The sequence below is a fragment of the Chaetodon trifascialis genome, chromosome 23 (assembly GCF_039877785.1).
Source record: "Chaetodon trifascialis isolate fChaTrf1 chromosome 23, fChaTrf1.hap1, whole genome shotgun sequence".
In the NCBI taxonomy this organism is placed as follows: Eukaryota; Metazoa; Chordata; class Actinopteri; order Chaetodontiformes; family Chaetodontidae; genus Chaetodon; species Chaetodon trifascialis.
Window position 1 is genome coordinate 9,861,367 of NC_092078.1, and position 21,179 is coordinate 9,882,545.

The 21,179-nt window shown below is 42.2% G+C and overlaps 1 protein-coding gene across 1 annotated transcript in view; it reads right to left on the minus strand.

Annotated features, from left to right (window-relative positions):
• The window catches only part of LOC139351437 (adhesion G protein-coupled receptor L3-like), a 206,991-nt gene that overhangs the window by 89,471 nt on the left and 96,341 nt on the right, over positions 1-21,179 (minus strand). Inside the window, exon 5 of the mRNA XM_070993321.1 lies at positions 4,617-4,726. Coding sequence (XP_070849422.1) covers positions 4,617-4,726 — 110 coding nt within the window. The remainder of the gene's footprint in view (positions 1-4,616; positions 4,727-21,179) is intronic.

Consider the following 21,179-nt stretch of genomic DNA (forward strand, 5'->3'; position numbering starts at 1 on the left):
ACTGCCAGCAGGTTTTCTTCCTTTGTTCTCCCACTCTCTTCTCGTCTGTGCCTTTCTGTCTCTCATTTTCTCTCCACCTCATCTGCCATACACACTGAAGTGTCAGTTTTGAAAAGTGAATGAACAAAAGCGTTTCCCTGAAAGGACGTGTAATTACCCCCAACCTCATTTTGTTTTTTTGGGGGGAGGACGAGAGGTTTGACCGCTTGCCTGGACCAAATCAGTCAATTTGCCATGGAAACTACCCAGAAAGGTACATCTAATTACTGGAAGGAGATGGTTGATGCTCGGGAGAAGGACAGGAGAGGTAACAGCAAACTGCCAACAACAGAAAGAGTCTTTCGGTGGCAAAGTGCACTTTCTTGTGTGACAAGTTTGAGAATTTCAGGGGGCACCGAGGGGATGTAAGTGCTTCATTACTGGTGAGGAAGAACACTGGGTGGGTGGAGGGAAGACAAAGCTGTGTTGACCTCGTATGAGAGCGACCTTTGGGAGGAGCTGTTAAAGTGAAACTTACATGGCGAGAAAGACGGAGCAAGCGAGGGAGAAAGGTTTTAATAAGGCACTAAGAGAATAGACATGCATCTCTCCGCTGAACCGTGGAAAGCCAAGGTGAGAGGGCGGGGCGGAGACAGATGTCAGCCATTGGAGCACAGTCATGTTTATGAGTCATCATAAAGGGTCAGCACATCACTTCTGCCTGAGGGTAGCCTTACTAATCTGTAAAGTGCATGTGGGAGCATGCACAAACTGCTCTTGTACAAAGAGGAAAGAGTCCTCTGGCAGATGAAAAAGGTGTGTAACCTGATGTTCACAAGACTCCATTATGATTTACAGGGTGTAAATACACAATGCAAATTCCAGTCAGTTTGTATGTATTAAGCACTTCTCTTTTAAAATCCGGCACATATCAATTTCTTTTCTATTGTTTCACCTATCTATCGGGGCTAGGTTATCATCCTCATTCTTCAATGCGATGCTGTATCCCACAAGAAACACAACTCATATCAAATAATTATACAGACGGCAGCTCAAATGAAAATATGATGGATTGCTTTGTGCTGCAGTGCTGCCACCACAACACAGGCAAACACTGGCACCCTTAGTGGGACTTGTATCATTTTTTCCATTACAACTGATGGAGCAGATCAAATCGCAAATTAATAAAATCAATATTGCATCTGCGGCATGTGTCCATCGATTTAGCACACTCCTCCGCCATTATTAGTGGTGGATCTGACTGAACAGTATCACCGGCTTATAAGGATATGGAGAGGAGAGCAGTAATTTATCAAAAGACGAGAAGCTCCCCGAGCAGAATGCAGATAAAAGCTGTCAGTGAAGGTGGTCGAGAAGGGAGGAGGGGCAGCAGAGATGGTGGAGTGAGGGAGCAAAGGGGGCAAATGAAGGTATATGGGGGGAAAAAAAGCAGTGAGAGCACTTAAAGGACAAAATGTAAGTGAAAGTGAGGGAGACATGGAAGAAAAAGGGTATTAGGATTGAGAGGAAGAGCTTGTCAGTGAAATACAGAGTCAAGACTCTACCACTGAAGGAGAGTTGGAGTCATGGGTGGCTGCTCCTCTTATTAGACACTCAAATCCTTCAGTCTGTCTCAGGAACTTGGTAAAGAGACTTGTGCTAAAAGCCTATCCACAATGGAGCAGCCATTTCTCAAACCATGCCCTTTTCCCAGTGTAAATACCTATTTAGTTGTCACAAATTAACAAGCAAGCCTGTTGAAACTACTGAGCCTCTTTTGGGGATTTCAACATGAGCTGTTGATTGATCTAGTCCTTCATGATGAATTATGCAAGGGTTAGGGTTAGGGTGGGTAAAGGTATTAAAAATTTAAGACACAAAAAAACAATTGTGGCTCGTTCCACCCAAGAGGATCTGATTGCTTTATTTGGGAAGTAAGAAGAGAGTCCATTGGGCTGTCACGGACGAATTGCATTCACACCCTGCAATAAAATGCATGTCAGAGTCCGTCTCCAGTGACCATTTGTGATTACATTTTGCTTCTCTGCTCAATATACAAAGCAACGCCTACACGACTTCTGCGATGTTTATGCATTGGCAGCAGACTTCTTTAATCCTACGACGGCTCTGGACACAATCCATAGTTACACCAGACAGGGTGCCCCCGTTTCCCTCCCCGGTGCACGCCTTATAGACGTCCCCGATGTTACTGCTGCCAAGCTGGCAGAAGTTCTCCAACAATTCAGCAGACTGTTCCATGCTTAGGCTTAGTTAAGTTATTTGAGTGTATTATTAAAGAAGGTGGCAGGTGAGTTGTCGAGGCAGACGGCTGAATGGGAATTTCCATTGGACAGAACGGCTCTGACATTGTGTCACATGGATTGGAAAACAACAAAGCCAAGCTTCTCAACTTGGGATTGGGAGCCTTCATAGATGTTGCAATAATGGGTGACTATGCCCAGAATATAAATTCAGAAAAGTGACATCAGTAGCTTTAAGTGAAAGTAATGGAGGTTGGGATGGGACTGGAACTGACATGAGTTACGCAACCGTGTGGGATCAGGTAGAAATAATTTAGGATCGGGCAAAGGAGAATAAAAATAAATGACTCATGTGTTGCCCTCTAGTGGTGGAAGGGGAGGAAGCCAAGAAGTAATTTGGAAGTATCAATAGTTATCTATGAAGCTACTTTTAGTCGTATTTAATTATGTTTTTACCAATCTTGGTTGTAAATTCAGAAAAATGACATAAATGAACTAAAGTGAAAGTGGTGAAGACCTTCTAGTTGGCAATAACCACCACTTGACAATGTCTAAAGAGGGCAAGGTTGCCCTTAAAGGGAATACAGAGACCAAAAACAAGCATACATTCCCTCACTATTAGCCTCGCTATGCTAGGATAAGATATTAGCTGAATACTATCCATTTTGGCTTCTACAGGTAAACGTTTGAGGATTAAATGTGATTACAATGGCATGCTTGGCTGACAAATGAATAGATGGAAATATAGTCAGCAAGTCAGCAATTGGATTGTAAGTCAAAAAGAGCTTAATGGAACAATTTTGGATCCAAGTCCATATTTGGCATCCAAAGCAAAGCAAAGCAAAAGTTTAACTACTGACAGGGAATCAGAATTCCATGAAAATCTAGAGGTTTTATCAAAGTTGTGTTCCTGTAGCTTCATAGTTGGGTCGGTGCTCTACATGGACACCATGGAAAACAACTGACACTGGGTGGCTTCGATAGCAACATGTGCATATTCCAAAAGGGCTGGGTATAAAAAGCCATCTGGTTGCTCGGGATCACAGATACAAATGGTTTTTACTTCGCAACATGAAAGCCCCTGTCAGGCAAACTACTGAGGGAGCCATGTAAGGACATCAAATGTTAAAAAGATGGTTTTGATTTGAATTCTAATTATTACAATTTGCTTGAACCTAGCAGCTGCAGCCTACACAGATAAATGACTAAATATTTCCAGTTTTTTTATCATTTCTGAGCAAACAACACAATATGTCAGGGTTTTGGCAGCCATAATTATGGGGACTTTGGTGTTCCGCTTCAAAGGTCATCACAACACAATAGCTAAGGTCATATGGCAATGTCCATGCCACTTCCTCTGGCCTCACCTGGACTTCCTCACTGTGTGCTCATCCTGTCACCCCATGCTGATCCTTCCATTCCCAGCCCAAATGTTTCCATTCAAGTTATGTGTAGCCTGGCAGTGTTGTTCACCTGCTGTACTAATTAAATCCTTTTTATTTACTCCCTTCAGAGATGCGTCAGTCGGCTCAACATTAACTGGCGTCCGCTGAGCTGAACTGAACCGAAAACAACAAGTATGTTTCATTATGATTAAAGTCAAATGGCCTTTCTCGCTGTTATGCTGACAGAGACATGACATGATCAGACATGATTCCTCAAAGATATTAAAGTGCTGTGAACTGGGGCAGCTGATGGGAAGGCACTGACAAGCTAAAAATGAAAAGCAGCCAACTCTCTCTCTTCCTGAATACATTAATGGATGCAGTTTTATTCCTTTTATCACACAGTGAGACTCTTCCGGATGACAAATCAAATTATTTGCCGCTTGTACATTGTCTGACTTTAATACAGTAATCTACAGTATATACCTGTAGTTTGCTTACTTTATCGCCAATAAATTACACAATCAATATCCCTAAGAAGATGCTGCTTGTAAAAAACTGAGTGTAAGCTGGCATGCTGTTGACATAATTGAGGCCATGCGGACTGAAGAAAGCATTAATCTCTTGTCAGTTACAACAAAGACTTTAAAATTTGATAAAACACAGTATCGCGTCAATGGGTAAACATTCCTCCACGCTGTATCATCTTTCACATGTGAATAACACTGTCAATAATATTTCCCGTACTCCTACAGGGTGTTATGTTTTTCTGGATCACAGGAATCATCACTTGTCTTCACATCCACTGCTGCGTCTTAATCTTCTCTGTTAAAACTGGATGACACATCCGAGATATTTTTGAACATTTAGAACATGACTAGCATGCATGCTGATTGGGTTGTTGTGTGAGTCAGTCCTGTTAAGAGGAAATGAGAAAGGGAAAGAGCATTGCGAGGTGCTTCAGGGTGTGAGAGAATTAAGGAATACGTACTGTAGGGTACACATTCATATTGGACTTCCAGGTACTTGTAGGTTCCTGGGCAAGGATCAGGAAACACATCTGGTCCAGCCACAACTGCACACTGGGTCCGGTTATTACATCTGAAAAGAGAGACAAGATCTTTTTTTCAAAAAAAGAGAGAAAAACTGCGACATCAGGCAATCTTGTACTTCTGAATGGCCTCAATATAGAGGAGCACATTAGTCAGATATTTAGTGTGAGGTTAATGAAGTTGAAAGTATTTAATTCTGTACAAGAGATTATGACGATTATGAAGCACCGCTGGAGATGATTCATCCAGTCTCCTCCCTTAAATATATAAGAACTGGGTAGCAGTTTTACATTTCGGCACTTTAAAGGGACACTCCGCCATTTTTTGCACATCAGGTTCACTTGGAAAAAAAACAGTATATAGTCTATAAATGCCTTCTGTGTCTCTCCAAAAATAACCCCAGCCTATACATTTATAACATGAAGCCTGTATTACACACTGTGGATGTGAGGTGGGCATTTACCGGGCAAGAAAGCAGCTATGAAGTTGCATTATGGGATGTGGAGGATTCAGTGGACCACACTGGTGACTAAAAGGCCATACATCTTGGCTTTTCCTGCTTTGATTTTGACCACATTTTAAAATATGATCCTTGTGAGTTGACCAACTTAAAGTGCCGCCTTTCAGACAAACAATGGGTTAAGCAGAAGTATTGCATTTAAAAAATATGGCTTGAAATGTTGGTTATGGTGTTTCTTTATCGATGGACACGTGTATTTTTCTTGTTTTTTCTCTTCATATGAGAGTGAACATTGTATTATTTATGAGCCGTTGCCTTAGATTGTAGAAATTGTAGATATGGAGACTGATAAGTCACATGACTCATTTATGGACTACACACAGTATAAGGAAACAGAAAACAGGAAATAGTCTCAGATACCACCCTGATGAAGGAAAGGCAGTGAAAAAACATTAAGGTAATAAAACACGGCGCACTGGAGCAGAGTTGTGTGACATGTTTAATGGTGAGAGATGATGATGTTCGCTCCTCTTTTTAGGTTCAGGAGGCGCTATCGTGGGTAAATCCATCTTCGTGTTGAGGAGCACAGTTGGACAACACGGATCTACAACCAAGGTTTAAACCATGTCCAGGTTGCACTGTTATTACTACATGATGGATGGTCGTGGTGGTGGTGTTGGTGGAGAGGAGGAGGGGTAGACACAATCAACTGAGTGCGAAATCAGCTCCAACATGAAATGTAGGTCTTCATTAAAAAATACAATTACGGCTGCCGGTGCTGTTCTCATGTGCCATTTTGTTTTTGGCAGTCATCAATCAAAGCCCCATTTCATATGCACAGAGAGCCTCTCGCCACACATAATAGCAACACTTATCTCACAACATTAACTCTTAAATGTTTTGACAAGTATTGATCTGTCACGTTCTGCATCTGCATCTGCAAAATGAAAAGCGGGACATGAAGGTGCTGCAAGCTACAGTGTATACCGGATCGCCGTCCATCAAATTTATACCCATTTACGGACAACCATTATCTTGCAATATATAAAAGGTATTTATTCCCCAGCAAGGCCATTCACAGTGTAAGTCTTGTGAAGGTCAAGGCGGGGTCTGACACAATGATTCATACGCCACAATTAAAGGATTCTCTACACCTTAATTAACATTGATTGGCTGCCGACTAATCAATCGAACCAGTGAGGGACAAGCAAAAAAGGGCCCATCTCATTTCAAGCCAACCCAGTAATGAGATATGGTCTGCCGAGTCTCTCCCATGCGAGCTTTATGGGTTCATGAACCCGCGCCCACCACCCAATCATCCTCTGCCACTCACTCGCTCACTCCAGTCAGCTGTCTGTGCCTATGAAGAGTTAATTCCCAGGCAGTAAATGCCAGTCAAATAAATCAGGGGTCAAGCCTATGAAACAATTATACAGGCAGGCCTCTCATCTCTACACCCTTCTTCCTTAGTCCCATTTCTGTTTTTTTCTGCTTAGAACTGGGAGCGTTTTGTAATCAGCGAGTGAGAACACAAGTTAAGATTAAGTGTCACACAGAATTAGGGGTGAGATGGATAGAAGAGATGTAACTAGCCAGAGGTTGGAGCAGAGACACCAACACTTGCATGAATGGACATGGACCTGCACCCACATGCAGTTCGAGTTTTTAGCAACATAACATGCAGTTGCTGGCTTATTTGGACAAGATGATTTTTTTGATTCAATGAAGTTGCCCTAGAAGTCAAGCTCAGACCAAATCTGGTATTTTAATCATAGTTTGTAATAACTTCCTCTTGAGGGATTAAACATCATCATGTGTATTTAACATGGATTGTAAACTTAATCCAGGCCTTAACATTTATCTTGACCCATATTCAGAATCCCTTTTATCACTGCTGTGCATTTTTTACCCCAGCACACGCAGTCACAAATACCTCCTGATCAGTTTTCTGTTCGCACCCCGAAGGTTCTCGCATTTTACAGGAGGATAAAAAAAAAAAAGGTGGAGGAATAATTACAATTAAATGTATCAAGTGCAAATCAATGGCTGAGTCAGAAGGCGATCAATAAGCGGCAGAAGCTGCCCACACCACGTGCCACAACGACTTCACAATTACCAGTTAGCGGGGTAATTAGTATTTCATCAGACACTTGGCTTTGATGGAGCCCTTTGAACTAGCGTGGGGAGAGGGAAATAGATCCACTTTGAGTGATGTATTCAAATATGTCCAGGAATATGTGGTTTGCATGTTTACTATAGGAGGAGGAGGACAGCAGGTGGTTAGAAGCTACTGCAGGCTGAACGCTCTAATTGGCACCATGCTGCAAGCTCAACTTCAACGAGCAAACGGTAAACAAAAGGTCGAAATTTCTTCTGTGAAACACAGAAATACGCTCTCCGCTGGACACATAATGACAGCACGTGCCAAAGGATCACATCTGGATACGACCCTCTATCAGAGCCAAGACTCTGGAAGAAGACTCAAACCTCAATTTTGCAATTTGGCCACCAACTGCCCCTTTTTATCCACATTCCCACTCTTCCTCCCTTACAGCTTTATTCCTCCTGTTCCCTCATCTGCTGTTTGTTATAACTGGCAGATTAGAGCTCAGACTGCCAGCTGACGAGGGGAGATGTGGCACAAAGCACAAGAGCCCTATGTAAGCACAAACTGTAATGACTATAATCGCTGGCTGATCCTGCTGCTGCCTCTGATGTAAGTGGGTTGAGTCCCCTCAGTCTATTGACCACTGACGCAGGACAAATAAATAAATAAATGAATGAATGCATGGGTGAATAAATGAATAAATGAAAGAATGAGAAAGGAAAAAAGGAAAGCTACTAGTCACTAGTCTAAGACAGAGACAGTGCAGCTGCTGTCACAGCTAGACAGATTTGTCCACATTGGAGAGTAATAAAAGAGAATTGGTGTGCACCACTGTTCCCTTTCAGAGCTCCAGTGATTTATATCAGATGGAAAATACCAACCAAGTGGAAGCAGAGAAAGGTTCGCCAGCTTTTAAAAGTTCAGGAGGAAAAAGAAAATATGCAACGGTGAATCTGCTTCCAAGACGGCAACTTGCTTTGAGTGATTTTCCATAGAATTCATATCAAAGAAGTTGGCTTGAAGTACGTCAAATGAGAACGGAGGCGCTTGAGCTGGCGTTCTGCGTTGAGGGGACGTCTCTCTGTGCAGTTCGTCCGCAGGTCGTACGTGTCTGATGAAAAAAGTTCCTGTCAGGGAGCGCAAACTCTCCCATTTGCTTTCAGTTAAAAAGAGCAAACACGTCAGAAGCACCCCACCTTTAAGAAATTCACACACACACGCAATTGGTATTAGTTCTTGTATTAAGACGAGGAAAAGATGCACAAGGTGCCTCGGGGACTTGGAGTGTGTGTGTGCGCAAAGACGAAGTGCATGTTGGTATTGTCTGATTCATGTGTACACTGCAGTGTCTGTGTGTGTGTCAGGCTGTGTACACACTTGTGAGGATTTGTATTTGTAAGACAGGGAGGAAGGGAAGAGGAAAAAAAAAAGTGACGGACGGGTCAATATCCCCGTCCCTCTTTTGGGACCCATTATGCTTTAGTGATGGTCTTCGCCACCCACGGTCGACTTCATTCATTATCTTTCCCAGCTGCACGCCGCAGCATCCATCTTTTCTCATTCAGCCTGTCTCCTGCCGCAGCACACAAAAAACAACCTTTAAAACTCCCATGAAAACCTCAAGAAAATGTTACAAGAGAGGAAGCGATGGCCTTGAGCCTGTGCATTTAGCTCTTGAGCAAAACCAAGAAGTCTTAAAAAGGTAACTGTTGTGCGTAGATTAGCGTAGCTCTTGCACAGAAGAGGATTTATCAGTTAAAGTCCCCGTGGAAACCCATTGTTCAGATGGAGTAGCTTATTAAGGAGCATAATGTATCAGGTTTTCTGTTGTGGAACTGTTATAGAATAATGTATCTTTCATTTGTTGCAATTATTTGGAGTTACTCCAAAGATACTCCAAGCTGGGGATTACCGAACAAACTCTAACAACCATGCTAATGCTCTCTCAGTGCTGCTTCTGCTCGGGAGGGCTGGGTGCATGTGACTGAATTCAGTCAAACTACTCTAATTTTATTAACTCCTCCAGTTAAGCGCTGTGGACCACTACTTATCAAAGAGGTGTTTCAAGTGAGAGAATTACTACAAACAAAAATATGTTATTAATGTTTTGTTGCCTGTCACGACAGGTGGAAAGTGGCCAAGCCATTTGTGCCAGTGTGACATCGATTACAGTATCAGATGCACAATGCCTGGTCACAGCAGAAAAGTACCACTGCACAATTAATTTGTGTCTCCTTGTGAAATGGTACTGGAAGCTTGTCGTCATAGTGACTGCTGGCATTTCGTCCAGCGGCTTCCATTGGCTGTTCATCGTTTCATTCGGTGGCACAATAGATGTGGCCGGGAAAGCTCGATAGCTGGTGCTTCTCAGACACAGTTAATGATTGCTCCCTCCATTCTTGACTTCTTTCTGCCAGCACAGTCAAGCTGGTTTGAAATTGGTCAACGAAATTTGCATTTCAGAGTTCACCAAAGTCGAATTCTAGCACTGCACAGACTTACTTTAGCTCCACGAGCAAAATCTTTAGATCCTGTAAACTCTTGCGTTGGAAATTGTGGAGTGACCAAAGCCTAAAAGGCAATTCTTTGGGACTCCAGAGTGAGCTGTGTGAGTCTGATAAATTGCCTCAAGTGAGGTCAGACGACAAGTTTGAAAATGAAAAGTATCGGAGGGAGTGGAGTTAGAAAGAAGTGAGCTCTCTCTACTTGATGCTAGTAGCTCAATGCTACGTTTGCAGCTACTGGCAAATTGAGTTGCACAGTGGGTAACAGGCACCTGGTTTTGATAATGAAGTGGAACGCATGGAGTACAGAAGACGACATCTCTGGTTCTGCCACATTCATATTAATCCTTTTTATATAAAACTGTCCACCGTGCAATGCTAAATCGGTAGAGTACTCTTTAAGGCCTGTGGTCTGCTTAAATGCATCCTTTAACTCTCCTAAGCATTACATATTGCAGAGGCGTTTTGCACAGAAATATAAAGGAAAGAACAGTCACAAAAACAATTAGATCATTATTCCTACTTAATTCAGTGAGGTATGCCCCGGTACTGGCTTTAACTACAGCAGTAATTTCTTTGTATTGGTAGCATTTCAATGCATCCTCACAACAGTCACAATATGTGAATTATTCCAGAATAAATCCTATGGTATCTATCTAAGATTTCTTGTTGTGAAAAGCTTTTCTTATTTATCGAGTTCTTTGCACATATGTTTGCATCAGGTGTGTTTTCCCCAGTACTTCTCTTGACAGTTCATCTATATTACCTGTTTGCACTGGAAGCCCCATGCATCACATACTGGGTTGCTGGCCACTGACCAGCTCTACCGTAGCAGTCAGCGGATAAAAGGTTGAGTGCAACTTGGAGGCACATTTTCTGTCGACATGTTCTGTTGGTGTAACCTTTTAACCCCAGAGGTTGTATGTGGCTCTAAAGGGTGATGGAGGATTGTTGCATACATATTCAAACAACCTACACAGAGGTGCACTGTACTTGAAACGGAAACATACCATATTCTATGTACATGCTGATCAATTATTTATAATGTTATCAGCTACAGATTTTGACATAAAACATAAAAACAATGGCAGAGTGTGGGTGTGAAGTATTCGCTGAAGGAGCTCACTGCTCGCGAGTGCTTAAGTTCACGCCGCACCGCGCGCAAACACCATGAACATCTGCACTCGAACGCATGCGAGCACCTGCATGTTCGACACACGGCTGCCAATGCGAATAGTCACCTATGGAGACGAGCGCATGTAAGATTAACACGCTGCGGCGTTGCCTGCCTGCTGGGTGGTATTAGCAATGCGCTACAAAACCACAGAAAAACATCAAGCTCTGTCAAACTGTTTGTACAAACACTATGGGTGACAAAACATCAGCTATATTCCTTTTTTTATAGGATTAACTGTGTGGAACTAAGCAGAAATGAATGAAGTGCCAAGTGACGGTTCGCTATAGAGAAGATGGTGCTTATGTGCGTGAGCTATATGAATGACCTTTATCAGGCTCTATTAACTATGGAATAAGAGTTTCATTAGAGGTGGTCAAACAAAGGTCAAGATTGATCATTTCTCATAAACTACTTCCACTGCTTACATAAATTCAATGCTGTTTCTCCAAAAAAAAAGAGCATCTTGAGCTCATTTTTTTTCTCCTCCTGACAAGCGTAATCCCTCTTAGCCATTCACACAGATTAGTAGCTTTCATAAGATTTTTACATCACAGTTTTCCCTCTCTCTAATATTGTATTTGGACGATAAGCCGCACTTCATCCCGTTGCAACAACAATCTGAGAAAAATACAGTGGCGCTGAGGCACTGCGACTGGATGATCAACCACAATACAGACTTCGTGAGCATTTTAAAAAAAATCTGAGTTCCTGCTCGGCTCCAGTCCAAAAGCCTAAAGTGAAGCTTGATAAACACATGCTTTTCCTGCTGCACTGTGTGCTCGGACGAGTGGGCACTTTCATTGAGGTGATGACTAAAACAATATTCTGGAACTGAGAAGGGAGATTGGGCTTGTTTATAGCTCACGATGATGGATGAGACAAATATACACAACGGTCAAAACATTTTCCGTCTCTGATTTGTTCTATTTGTCCATTTACTGAAGCCCACAGCAAGAAGAAATCCCTCCTTGTAACTTCCTTTTTTTTATAGTTGTGTACTTTTTATTACCACTAAGTTCAGAGAGGAAGCACAACCACCCTTATTTTTTCCTTTTTAAAGCATGACCTGACTTAGCGGTAGCTGTGTATTCAATAATATGCATTCAACAACAATGCCCACTATATGGACACAGTCTGTAGAGCAAAGACGAACGCCCACAGCAGCAGTCATGACAAGGTCAAGTCACTGGTGTTCAGTCTGGAGCCTGAATGCAGAACAGCAGCAAAACAAAGACTTGGTTTTAATTCACTGATTTCTTTTAATTATCTTTACTGAAATTGTGCTAATGAAAAGTTGCTAATTTTCATCCTTCTCGGCTGCAAGATAATCTCATCTTTGGCGCTGAAGTGAAGGATGAGTGGAGGAAAAACTAAGACTCAGTTGCAAGGACTTTTCTGGGCTATTACTTTGTCAGGCAACACATGGATTGGAGGTCGGGTCAGACAAAGGTTATCACCTCGTGGGATGCACTCCTCTCCTGATGAGCATTGCCTCTGAGGAGGAATTTATTTACTCTGGGGAGCTGCTGTTCTGAGAGAGGTCTAAACCATAAGATGTCTCATGAGAGCAAAGAAAGCTTTACTGACACCACAAAGACTGATCAGCTGATCAGCGGTAAACATTGTTGCAGACCGACGCTTTGGTCGAGCAATACATTTCCTATTTCTATTAGGACTGTTTTGTGCCAACAATGGCTGCAAATAAATCGAAAAATTCCCTTAAATCTCAGAAATCTGGACAGCACTCTGAGTGATTAAAAGGAAGACAAGCCTCTGAGCTGATGTTTACTTCACCTTTAAGTCACAGGAACAGCTTGCTCCAAACCACTCTGCTTGAGCAAGTGGAGAGCTAAAACAAAGAGAAATGTTTTAGTTAAAAATAAAGCTATGCCTCGGAACGCATCCAACTCGAGAACCACAGCGACTTCTTTGAAGGAATTTTGAATACACTCCTCCCTTTGTTATTTTTCAAGATGTAATCCAGCTGCAGACAGATCAAACTTGCTCAGCAAGCCTCTTTGAAATTAATCCATCTATTTCAGTGCCACAACAGGTATTAGGTGTCTCTCCACCTGAAAGGTCAGTCCGTGCTTCTGCACATGCTGTAGACATCTATCTGGCTGTGCACACCGAAATTCCATTAAAGTTTGAATGTGGCACATGCTGGAGGAGTGCTGGGGGAGTTAGACGCTTCCAAATTCAACATCAGGAAGAAAAAAAAGAATCACTGATCCAAATAACAGCTTTTATAGGGGTAGTGCAGTTAGAGTTTATACCACAAGTGTATTGTTTAAATTATACAATACGAGCTTGGCCCTGAATGATAATTTATATGAGCGAGTTCATATTGCTGCAGTTCAGCTGTATTCTTTCAGACACTGGTAATATACAACCATTCTTTTGAAGACAATAGAGCTCGTGTACTGAATCCTCCTTTGACATCAATGCGAGAGCCTTTTCATATATGCATTCGCATGCACAGCTTATCTCTGCTTTCATGGCAGGGACACAGCAAGTGGTCTTTTGGAGCACAGACACCAGTGTCTGAGTTCCATCTCGAAAGGCCACAGATAAACTCACCAGAATAATCCTCAGCCATCTCCTTGGATGTCAGGAGATACACATCTTGGAAATTGCGCCGCTCAGAAGAGAGCAAAGAACAATGCTTTGTTTAAACTCGATCGTGATTCCAAGTTCTGCCAATATTAGTTTAAATCTCTCTCACAGACACACACTCACACACATTGAACCGTAGCCTTGTAGCCAGAGTGGAAATTCCAATAAATAATGCATTATCTGCACTCTATTATCTTTGTTTTACCCTGTGAGAGAGCTGAATCCACCACGAATGTTTACAGAAATTATAGATTTTCCATACAAATGGTCACCATCATCATTATCGCCTCTTTTTTACTGTGGCCATAACGAGAGAAAAAACAAAGTTGTATGTAAATCATGCCATCATACGTGCGGCGATACACAATTTATATGAGGCAGAAGCTATGATGGTGGCTAATTAAAATGCGAGCACGAGCTCTCTTTCAATATATCCCCTGACATCTGGGATTTCTGCAGGACTGACAAGTCAATATACAATTTGTGACAGTTCATCAGTACAATATAATGTATGGGGTAGCTGTTTCCCTCAGTTATCATTAGTAAGCAATATCAATTGTCTTCGAGGCTTTTAGATTGCATGGATGACATTTCTTAGGAGTGTTTTAGTAAACTCCACAAATGTCTCAACCTGGAAACTGACACAAATGTAATTTGCATGCATGAGGCTGTTAAAAGGAGCAGGTTTTCTTATTTTTGAGACAGATAATCACCAAGTCAAAGTGGGTAAAAAGCAAAGTTACATCCACTCGCTTCAGGACAATAGTTAATTAAGACATGTTTTGAAATTTGCTGCTCCGAAAAGAATAGGCATTGATTGGAAAAGCACTCCTGGCACCCGCACCGTGAGGCTGACCTGCCGGTGCTGATATTCATTACACGAGCCTAATAACATATTTTTGATGCATCTTTTCCACTCTAAGCAAACAAATAAATAAAGCTCAATGTATGATTTAAATATCTGTCACTCTGTCAAAAACAAGAAGCGTCTAATCTCCGGGTATGTAAATGACAACGCCCACGGGGTCTCTCCAGGTGCCTGTAAGGAGGCAGAAGGGAGGATTGAAATGTGCAATAACTTCACGAATCGATTTGTTTGGTGGGTGAGGCTTATTCACTGGGGCCTGCCCGCCTAATGATTTACGATTTCCAGGATGAATTTTTCTATTCTTGCCAACAAATGATGCTGCTCCCTATCTTCCTGGTGATGCTTGATTTATCTTCCAGCGACGGCCCTTGGGACTCCCAGCCTGTAGGCCCTTTTGAGGCGAAGCCTCATTCCAGGGGGAATGGGTAAAAGTGAGGATTGGGTCATATATTTTTTAACAACAGTCATATGAATATTAATGTGTCACATATTGAAGGGAAAACTGTAATTTGAAAGTGTGAAGCAAGATTTGTGACACCCGTCTGCACACATACACGCATCTGTGGCGAAAGTGAGGCTATGAGCATCTCTGCAGGCAGGCGGCATGGAAAGAAATGTACTCTTTCTACAGCATAAAGGAACCCACCCTGAAATATTCCAGTGACAGGCTCCATTGAATTGCTGACCAGGGTTAGCCTTTTGAACCATTCCTGCTGAGACTCTAAGCCCATCTCAAGAGCATCTCTGCAAGCGTCAGATTCTTCAGCCAGATACCCAATGGTGACACTGCTGTGCTGGCCTTCTGACGGACGGATGGGGAATAAAAACAGAGAGGCAGAAATGCCACTTGCCGTTTGACTTTTCAAGGCATCAAGTCCTGTTTGTTACGCACAAAGACCGACGTCTGCTGCTGCTTTGAGTCAAAGGAGAGCTTTGGGGAGCTTGTGTGGCTGCGTGCGCTGCACAGCGACAACAAAAAGATTCAGATTTTTTTTGCTGGTGGGACCATTATTCAATCTCTATTTTGGAAAATTGGGAGAAATTCTGAAGGTTGTCTGAATAAAGGATGAAAACTCCTCACACCAACACTCAAATAGAAAAGCTCTCCATTCGCTGTATTTATAATATACACACAAATCAATAAGCACACTGTATCACTGATCCCCCCCATCTCTCTTTCTCTTCCCCAAGCACAAACCTACACACACACACACACACACACACACACACACACACACACACACACACACACACACACACACACACACACACACACACACACACACCAAGGCCTGCCTCGAAGCACAGATTTTTCATTTCCAGTCGCTGTCACCATGGTAACTTCCAATGTCCGACTTGGGCCAGTATGTGCTTCCAGCACTTTCCTTCTTCAAAGCCCTTTTTCAAAGCCTAAAACCGCATTGCTTCACTAACAGTCACCCATAGTGCTTAGCTTCTGAGAGGGTGTTTAGCTAATTACCTCATGTGACAAAGGGACGAATAGGTGCCTCTAATAACAAACCACTCTATCTGTACAAGCCACAAGGTTTAGCAATAAATAAACCTCTTTATAGCTGCTGTTTCCTTAAAGTAAAAGAGCACAATGAAATAGACGGAGCATGACTTTGCAGGTTTCCGACCAAACATTTCAAAAGTGCCTGTTTTTGCTCACCTCAACCTTTTTGTACATTCAAAATGGCCACCTTTGTTGCCATGAAGAGGAGTGTCTTGGCAGGGCCACCCAAGCAACAATCAAATATTCCTGTGTTGACCGATCGATGAGAGCCACCCCCTGACCTTCCTTATTCACATCTCAATAATGAAAGACGAGCAGGGGTTATGAGTAACCTTAGCGCTCTGTACAGGAGGGGTCAGGCGTCGATAGCTCGGCAAGGGTCCAGGCATGCATTGGCATGCAGGAAATCACCACGGGTCTTAAGGAATTGTCCTGAAGGAGGCATGGCTGGGATTAAAAGCTTGGGCTTGACTGAACTCTCCTGTCTCCTCTGTGTCAATATGCCCTAGGTACTGTCAGTCACAACTTAAGTCTGAGAGGAAAGTAATTTACTGGCCCATGAAGGCACAAAGGTCCTAATTCAGTACAAGCTGTATCAATTATGTTGATGGTGGGATGGCAGCAGTGGCAAAGTACAACTTTAGCAGCTGAAAATATTTAGATTTTTCAAGATTATAAACCTGAAGACAATGAGTAAAACATTATCTGTCAATCATTATTTATTGGGCTGCACCTAATCATTATTTTCATCATCAATTATTCTGTCTATATTGTTTTTGGGTGAATCTGCCAATTGTTTCGTCTACAACAGGTGCTTCCAAACAATGAAGCCACTTTCAGACACAACACGACAACGGCACCACTGTGGTCTAAAACTCATTATTTTGAATAGCTTGAGCCGCGACAGCTTTTTGTTTCATCGAGCGAAGCAGCTTCCACAGCCCGCCATGCCGCTCGGCTCCCCGACGAATCGCCGAACCCCGCGGCGAGCGCAGATCAAATCGCGTTGTGTCTGAAAGGGCTGTGACAACTGCGGGCAGACAATACTGACTGAACTTCAAACTGTATTTGTTTATATTTTGGCAAACTGGCACCTTAAAAAGTATGCTGAATTCACTGCTAGCGGTTCCTTATTGTAATGTACCCATGGATGTACACACAGCTATCATCGCATTGCTCTGACACCGAAGGAAACTTAAAAATGTGATGATTCTAAGGAAAGTTCTGGTGTTTTAAGCATTTTTTTGGACTTCTGAGATGAGAGAGGATGATATCCTCCAGATGTCTAACAGGTATTTAATTAACAATGGCATAAAGCAGAGAAAGGTAGCAAATCATATATGTACGACATTTTACTACTGTACTACTATATCGTCAGTTTCCAGTTTCAAAATACTTTAATAATCTCTCTACCTTTAATTCAGAAGTCCTACTTCATGAGCACTTGCTGTGGCTGCCTCAGATCTAGTCAGAGCTTTTGTTCAACAGACCAGGAGTGTGAGTGAGGTGAATGAGGAGGGAACAAGAAGCACAAAGACTGATATAGTTCTGGTCCTTTCCTATACCGGTGGAGGTGACAAGGCGTTCCTTGCATTTCACCCCACACGGCGCCACTGTCCCATTGAATTTGTCAAGGAAAGCCAAGACATTTAGCTGTCTTTTAACTTCTCTTGCATGCCCACAGGTCTCCTGAGATACTGCCTGAGGAGGAGGGGAGTCGCATTCTGGTGGAAAACAAAGTCTAGAGTGTGTCATCCTGTCTGTTTATTTCTGCTCGGCTTGTTTCTCAACTACCGTATGTATTTGGTGTCAGCGTCCGTTTGTAGCAGAAGATTTATTACAAAACACTTTGGAAAATGACAGATTTTTGGAGCGCACTTTGTTGGGCTCTTGTACTAAACATAAAATGTGTTATCCTCGCCTAATTCCATCATTTCTGGTATCTGTTATGACACGGGGCCCGTCTCACAAAGCAGGATTAGTGGGTAGGCAAGCTAACTTTGGGCTTAACCCCGACTGCCTCTCACAAAGACGTGTCAAGTTCAAACTGAGCTCTGTCGCCATGGTTTCTGACGCCGCGCACCAAACCTCCAAGAGGATGTTTTTGTCCTGGCTTGTGGATAAATGCATACAAAAGGATCACCTCCTCACCAATCAATGGTGAGGAAAATGGAGCCACCACTTCAAGTACAAAAATACTGCATTCACTTGGAAGCACGACGGAGCTCAGAGTAACATCTTTCCAAGAAGATATTACATCATTGACACAATTAATACCCATAGATCAATCAGTATTCCACAGGGCTCTTCCAAGATATACATGGAGTAGGTAACTAGTTCTTCTTATCAGGGGACAAATTCAGTTCATTAGTTATGATTAATAGCTGCTAAATTATTCTCCAGAACTCAGCGACAGCGATACAGTAGCGTCAATGGATTCAACATTCCATCGCTTTGGTTATGATGTACATGTAGTGACCTGAATAGCAAATCTTTAATGGGCAGCAGTTGTAAAAGGATACTCTAGAATTCTGATTTCCAATATGTGAGGAATTCGTTGAAGTTGAAATGTTCTGGATTTCTTGTAACTACTTATAATTTTGACTTTAACATGCAAAACTTGCTTTTGCTTCATAACAAAAGAAGGGTCGAAAGAAACTATTGGCAACTCTGTTATATATACATTTTATTATTTAAATATTGTATTGTTTCCTGTCTTTGTTATTGCCTTTAACATATGTCTTTTATTTTGCAGATTTTTATTATTTTATGCCGCTGCAGCAACCTAATTTCCCAATTGGAATCAACACTTCCAGCATATCTTTTATTAAATACACTGCTGTCAAGCGATTGGCTGCACAATCCTCACCTCATTCATGTGAACTTGCATCATAAGAAAAGCTTCAGATGTAACAGTGAAGGAAGCAGTCAGGGGTACCTTTTGAAATGCCTCCAAAAAATGCTCGAAAATAATGAGCCAACTGTGGACAGTCGATCGCAGACAAGACAATGATCTGGCAAAACCTACAAAAATTAAATACACACACCATGAGTATGTCAAATCAAGATCCTTGCAGAGGCAAATTCAAATTCTGATCTTGTAGCTTATCAAACACCAGCAGATGTCCAAGTTGCCAGAGGACAGCATTGTAAACAACAGTATCAGGGAACAGAGGATGTAATGTAAATTTGACTTTTCAAGGTGACATGAGAAAGTTGATTGTGTGGTGACAGAAGCAGCAGGTAAAAGGAAAAAGGGCGCAGTGGAGCCTCAGATGAACCACCTTTTCATCTCTGCCGCATCCCTCTCTGTCATTCTCCAACTATGGCAACAGTCTCTGTCTCACTCCCTCCCTATAAAACTTTCTCGGCGTATCTTTCAACCTCTTTGCTCCCACTGCACAGATACAGCCGACAGCCACAGTTTTAAATTATTCCCCAATTTTTATCTATTTTATTATCGAGTCGCCAAAAAGGTAGATAAAGGACAGCCTACTCGTGAAAATGCGTCACTTCATCTATGATATCATACAGACAAAATCAAACCATTTTTATGACTTTTATGATGCAAAAGTGGAGTAACTTACTAGCTTTTTTGAGTCATTACACTAATACTTGGATATACAGTATAACAAAATGCTTATATGCTGGTGTCTCAGTCGCAGAACAACACATGACATATAATATATATAATAGTTCAACATAACAGTGCAAGACCACAGCAAACAATTGAACTGTATTTCATGGTGAGCATGTATGAGGCAGCTTTCTGTATATCTGATGGGAGCCAATAAGGTTCAGTAAACTCAAAGTGACAGAGTGCAGTGCAGTAGTCTTCAGTGTACCAGCCAGCTCAGTATCAGTGAAGTGACATAGTGAAGGACTGTTTTTAGCACACAATCTGAAATACAACTTAATCACTTTCCTTGAGGTTTGAGGAGTAGCCTCAAACTGCATCAAATAATTATAAGATGAGGAATTAAATCTATTCAGGTCTCATTGAGCAGAGGTCACATGTACTCCGCTGACTGAAAGTCCATGAATGTAGGTAGCGATCAAACCGTATGTGCAACTGCATTTGTTTTGCTCCTCAATGTTTTGCTGTGTTGATGAAGTAACATTGTGGAATTGATGCAATTCGTTTTGGGGAGTTGTCAACCGCAGTTCTTTTAAAATCCAAAAAAAAAACACTGAAGCTAAAACAGCATTGCACCATTGCACAGACAAAGGTAAACATCACGTCGAATTCCACTGCAACGCCCCTAACAAGAGCCTCCCAACCTCCGCTACAACCAAACCAGCTACACTCCTTTATGGTGTCGCATTTCTCTGCGGCAGCGACAAGCACTTAAAAACACACCACAGGAAGGAACAACCACGGTCCGGTGGCTGAGGAGGCCATTGATGGAATTAAGGCTCATGAATAAGAATGCAGCGTGGGGCGAGTGAGAGCTCTCCCACTGTGTAATATTGACATGCTCCCAGTCAGAAAATAGCCCGGCATAATTAGCTTTCAAAAGAGGCCAAAAAAAGGAGAGGCCACTCCAGACACAGACAAAACCCTCAACAGGAACGTGTGCACCGCTGAATATGAGTGTCTGGTAGGGTGAGGAGGGAGGATGGGGGGCTATCAGTTGGGGTTTATGAAAGACAGATCTTCCATCAGAGCAGTTTACTGCAGGATTCATGGGGTCACCGTCGGAAAAGCTCTGAAGGTGAGATTGTTTTGTCAATGGCTTGAAATCTATTTTCATTTCTAATGTAATGCATAAAGGATGGCACACTCAAATTTACACAACAGATTTAGGAAACTTTATTTGCTGCGGACGAAGAATTCTGGCACATAAAACCAAACCAACAGGCCAGAAAAGGTTGAGCAACACTGGCTAAGAGAAGAGATTTATTTTCAGGCTGAATATACAAGATAGCTGCCAAGTATCGCTTTTAAATACTTCTCCATTTTCAAAGATAAAAAGAGGAAAAACAATTATTTTCAATGCACTGATCACTTCAGCGTAGAGCTGCAGACACTGGGTCACGAGTCAGAATTAAGCAGCGAAACATGTGGACTTGGCTCCTAAAAGACTTTACTTGACTTGAGATTAGAAAGCAAATGTAGCCAAGACTCAAGTTCGAAGCTTGTAAATTCAAGAAACAATAAAATTCAATGAGGCAGTGACACACAGGCTTTGTGCAGCCACATCCCTCAAACATTTATTTATCAGGCCACACACTTGGTCTCAGTAATGTAAGA